Genomic DNA, 4,835 nt, shown 5'->3' with positions numbered 1-4,835 from the left:
CAAAAGAGCCCGTGTTATTATAGGACAGAGGAGGTTTCCCGAGGGGTCCCAGGCAGCGGACCAAGCGCCTTCCTTAAAACTTTACCGACTCCGACAAACTTAGAAAAGTCTTCACCGGCAAATGGAACTTTATTAGACAAAGCAACTTGTGTTCCTTGGAAGGCAAAACCCTGGAGTTATCACTTCCTGGGAGAATATGGCAGGAATTGACTGCACCGTCCATTGTGAATGCTACACATAATCTCATACTAATAATTCCAATCCGCCTGAATTATTTATGCCAAAGCAAAACCGATTGTCACTAAATCCCTGCAGAAAGAAATCTGTTGTCAGACAGATATGTTATATACCTAGCCCTGCCTAGTTTATATTTACAGCAAACCTTCCAATATTATCTTACAAGTCATTGAGCTATTTAATCAATGCGTCTTAATGAAATGTCGTTGCCTTTAAAAATCGCGAATATAGAAATATACATAATATGAACGTAGAAGTTATTTCTGAAAGACTGGTAGAAGTCCATATTCTCTGCAGGATGCCCACTACACTTATACATCCTTTACTATATAAGGGTCATCCAGTGATTCAACTATACTGAGGAATTGAGGTGGAAATTGCGCCTTTATATGCGATGTTTACAGAAGGAATGTAAATGTATGGAAATGACAGTTGTGGATATTTTGTTTTGCATTTTAATTCTCTAAACGGTATACTGAGATAGGGAACTTTTATGTGTGTGTGTGTGTGTGTGTGTGTGTGTGTGTGTGTGTGTGTGTGTGTGTGTGTGTGTGTGTGTGTGTGTGTGTGTGTGTGTGTAATATAATATATTATATTATAATATATTATTTAACCTAATTTTAAGGAATGTAAATAAGATAAATGCTGATTTCTTTCCATGTATAGTATATTCTAGTAATAACGAGGCCTAATGACTACTATGGGATAATATGGCCTCTCGGTTTTGTCCTGGATGAGGATAAATAGTGATAGAAGATAAATAGCGACTTTTTGAAACAAGCAAACATCGCCTATTTGCTCAATTCCAGATCAAAGTAGAACTTGGTTGACTTAAAGTCGTTGTGTACAATATAATAAGAGCGAAGTGTTTTATCAGGTTAATACTAGAAATAATAGTCCAGCAGCCAGGGTATAATATTCGGTCTTTGTCATTTTTTACACCATTAAATGTCTTTGTATCGCGAATATACAGTATGGCCGCACCTGTGCAAACTGCAGTTCACATTTGACTGTTTGTCCAGGGGAATAGGGCAGCAACTGATGATAATACTACCATAACCCAGTTGCAGCAACGAAAAATAAATACATTGTATCTATGACTAGGAATATGACCATATTTTCCCGTGTGGCTACTAAAAGGGCCGAATACAAAGAGCATTTCAGGACTGGTTTAGTCAATGTAAACTTTAAATGTCTAGATCCTTGTTATTTTAGATATTGTTGCAAAAAAATCCCCTAAAAATGAACAGTCACTGTAGTTTTTTTTTTCTGAAGTCATCTGAGATTTGAGAGGATGGTTGTTTTTTTTTTATTTTTATTATTCTTATTATTATTAGTTATGTCAGGTTATTTTGTTGATGGAAATTCCATATAACTGTTTTTGCCATATAGCTAAAATGTATATAATAATAATAATAATAATAATAATAATAATAATAAAAATCATCATCATCATCATCAAAATAATAATAATAATTGATAGGGTTATCATTATTATTATTATTATTATTATTATTATTATTATTATTATTACTACTACCATTAAGCTCAGATTGTTAGTTTTATCTTTATCGGGAAAAAAAATCCATCGCTGAAGTAATTGACTCTTTTTTCCCCTCTTTTCCAGGGATCGCAGTATGAGCTGAAGGATAACCCTGGTGTCCACCCAGCCACTTTTGCAGCACATACTGCCCAAGGTTATTACCCTTATGGGCAGTTTCAGTATGGAGATCCAGGTCGGCCCAAAAATGCCACTAGGGAAAGTACCAGCACATTGAAGGCCTGGCTGAACGAGCACAGGAAAAACCCTTATCCCACCAAGGGTGAGAAGATCATGCTGGCCATCATCACCAAGATGACCCTCACCCAGGTCTCCACGTGGTTTGCCAATGCCAGGAGGAGACTTAAGAAAGAGAACAAGGTGACATGGGGTGCCAGGAGTAAGGAAGATGATGGAAATCTCTTTGGGAGTGACAATGAGGGGGACCATGACAAAAATGAAGACGATGAGGAGATCGACCTGGAGAGCATAGATATTGATAAAATTGATGATAACGACGGAGAGCAAAGCAATGAAGACGAGGACGACAAGCCAGAACACTTGAGACAAAGTGACAAAGAAAGTTTAAAAAAGGACAATGAAGTCATCTTAGCTGGGACTGATGGACTTAAATCGAAAGACCCATTGTCACTTGTCAAGGAGACCTCTGAGTCAAGCAATACCAGAATAGTGAGCCCCGGCGGGCAGGGGACCTTACAAGTGCCACCTCATAACAAACCCAAAATCTGGTCTCTAGCAGAAACAGCCACCAGCCCTGACGGTGCAATAAAGTCTTCTCCACCATCCCCCCAGGTGAACCACACGTCTCCTACCACCACCATCCAGCACCCAGCTTTCCTGCCCAGTCATGGACTATACACATGCCAGATTGGCAAATTTCACAACTGGACAAATGGCGCTTTCCTTACTCAGAGTTCCCTGATTAATATGAGGTCCTTGTTAGGAGTAAATCACCACCACGGCTCTCACCACAACCACCATCACCTCCAGGCCCACCAGCAAGCACCACTCTTAACAGCCAACCTGGGGGGCATCAACAGCAGCGACAAAACAACAGAGAGGACCAGTCCTAAGCACACAGGTGACTGAATATACAATCTACTACTTTTAATAACTTCTATTAGGTCTGCACTAAGCCACTCACTTTTGTGACTTTTATCCAACACGTTAAGATAATAGCAAGTGTAGATTCATACATATTTATATTTTTAATAGAAATACATATACAGTGTTATAATATAGTAAATATATGTACATCAGTTTGTGCTTATAGTGTATATCATCTATCTATCTATCTATCTATCTATCTATCTATCTATCTATCTATCTATCTATCTATCTATCTATCTATCTATCTATCTATCTATCTATCTATCTATCTATCTATCTATCTATATCTATCGATATATATCTATATATATATATATATATATATATATATATATATATATATAAATCTATAGATAGATAGATGGATAGATATAAAGATAAGTTTTTTTTATATATCTCTTGCTGGAAATGTCACCTTTTTTGGGGTTATTTTAGCTGACACCTTGTTTATATTATTTTTGTTGCCATACATTTTTATTTATTATTATTTCTGTACACTTATTTTATTGTTAATTTAAATTCCAACAGACAGGGAAAATGTTCCAAGAACCGACTCTCCTCCCCAGCTAAAATCCTCCTTCCAGGCTGTTCGTGATAAGTAAGTTTAAAGAATATTTATGATATTAAAAATGTTTAAATCAAGATAAAATTCCTATGACTTAATTCACATATTGTACTATTAATTTATTATTAATTATATAGTTTTACATGTTATAACATCCATGTGTGAAGTTAAACATTTTCAGTTCATTAATTATAAATAGGACTGTGGTAGCAAATCTACAATGTATCCACGGTGGCTGTTAGTTATGGTTTTAAATGTTATCAATATTATAAATATAATATACTTGTCATTACTATATCAAGGAATTGCTACACCCAAATATGTAACATTCCTATTCTAACGTGTGCATTTTCCTGTTTGCAGCACTTTGTCACAACAAGAGGGGACACCCCGCATATTAACAGCGCTGCCTTCTGCCTGAGCAGTGGTTACAGACTTTCTACAATATGGACATTATGGGTATTATCTATAAATAAAGACTCTCAGTCTCCTTTTGCAATAAGGTGGTGCAATGACCCCCACCACCAAAAATTCTAATAAAAAAAGCTAATGAAAAGAAATACTCCTCAGTAGGTGGATCCATTCCAGTGCCCCATTCCTGATCCCACAAGGGTTATTCGTTTTTTTGGTAACTTGTTCACATGTCTCTGTGTTTTTTTCTGTATATAAAGTGATTGAAATTGTAAATAGCGCGTCAGCAAAACTTGTCTAAATCATATATTTTTGTCTAATAAACTATATGAAATTCTATGAAACCTATTTGATTCTTATTCTCATTCCTCCTGCTAGAAGAATCTAGGATAGCTTTATTTAACGGCATGAGAATATCCTAAGTAACAGCTTTTTTCTCCTCTCTTGATTTAAGCAGACAATTTCCATTTTAATGTCAGTCATTATGAAGTGAAAGGGGTACGTTGAAACAATTTGTCACGCTTTAGTGTATGGTGATTACTCTTATGCAGCAGTTAGGACAATCTGCTCACTTGTAGAAATTCCTGATTATTCAAACCTCAACTGTTTTGCCTTTTTTCTTAATTTTTTATTCTTTTTTTAATTGTTTTCCAACTGTGGTCTTTCAACTATTGATTCCAATTTCGTTTTTATAGATTTTAAATAAGGGATTGTAAAGACAATTGTTGAGCTAATCCCAGTGGAGAGGGCACTTAACACCTAGAGCCACTTCATTTTATGGTCCAAGTTAACTCCAGTTGAGTTTTTATTTTTGTTGCTGTCATTTATGGTAAAGGCTCTAATTGCAAGTGAGGATGACCCCCCCCATCCCCCCCTCCGTTAATGAGAATGCACAGTGCAGAGCAGTGTAATGATCATGCAGCCAGGGTGTGAGGATGCATTCATCTCCCA

The 4,835-nt window shown here is 36.3% G+C and overlaps 1 protein-coding gene across 1 annotated transcript in view; it reads left to right on the top strand.

Moving 5' to 3' along the window:
• IRX1 (iroquois homeobox 1) overlaps positions 1 to 4,177 on the top strand; it is a 4,927-nt gene extending 750 nt beyond the window's left edge. Inside the window, exons 2-4 of the mRNA XM_075828500.1 lie at positions 1,865 to 2,879; positions 3,437 to 3,506; positions 3,837 to 4,177. Of these exons, the coding sequence (XP_075684615.1) occupies positions 1,865 to 2,879; positions 3,437 to 3,506; positions 3,837 to 3,894 (1,143 nt within the window). The 3' untranslated portion in view covers positions 3,895 to 4,177. The remainder of the gene's footprint in view (positions 1 to 1,864; positions 2,880 to 3,436; positions 3,507 to 3,836) is intronic.
• The last annotated feature ends 658 nt before the right edge of the window (positions 4,178 to 4,835 follow it).

Source organism: Rhinoderma darwinii, chromosome 5 (genome assembly GCF_050947455.1).
Source record: "Rhinoderma darwinii isolate aRhiDar2 chromosome 5, aRhiDar2.hap1, whole genome shotgun sequence".
NCBI lineage: Eukaryota > Metazoa > Chordata > Amphibia > Anura > Rhinodermatidae > Rhinoderma > Rhinoderma darwinii.
Note: the sequence above shows the minus strand (reverse complement) of the source record. Positions and strands in the feature narration are given on the sequence as shown.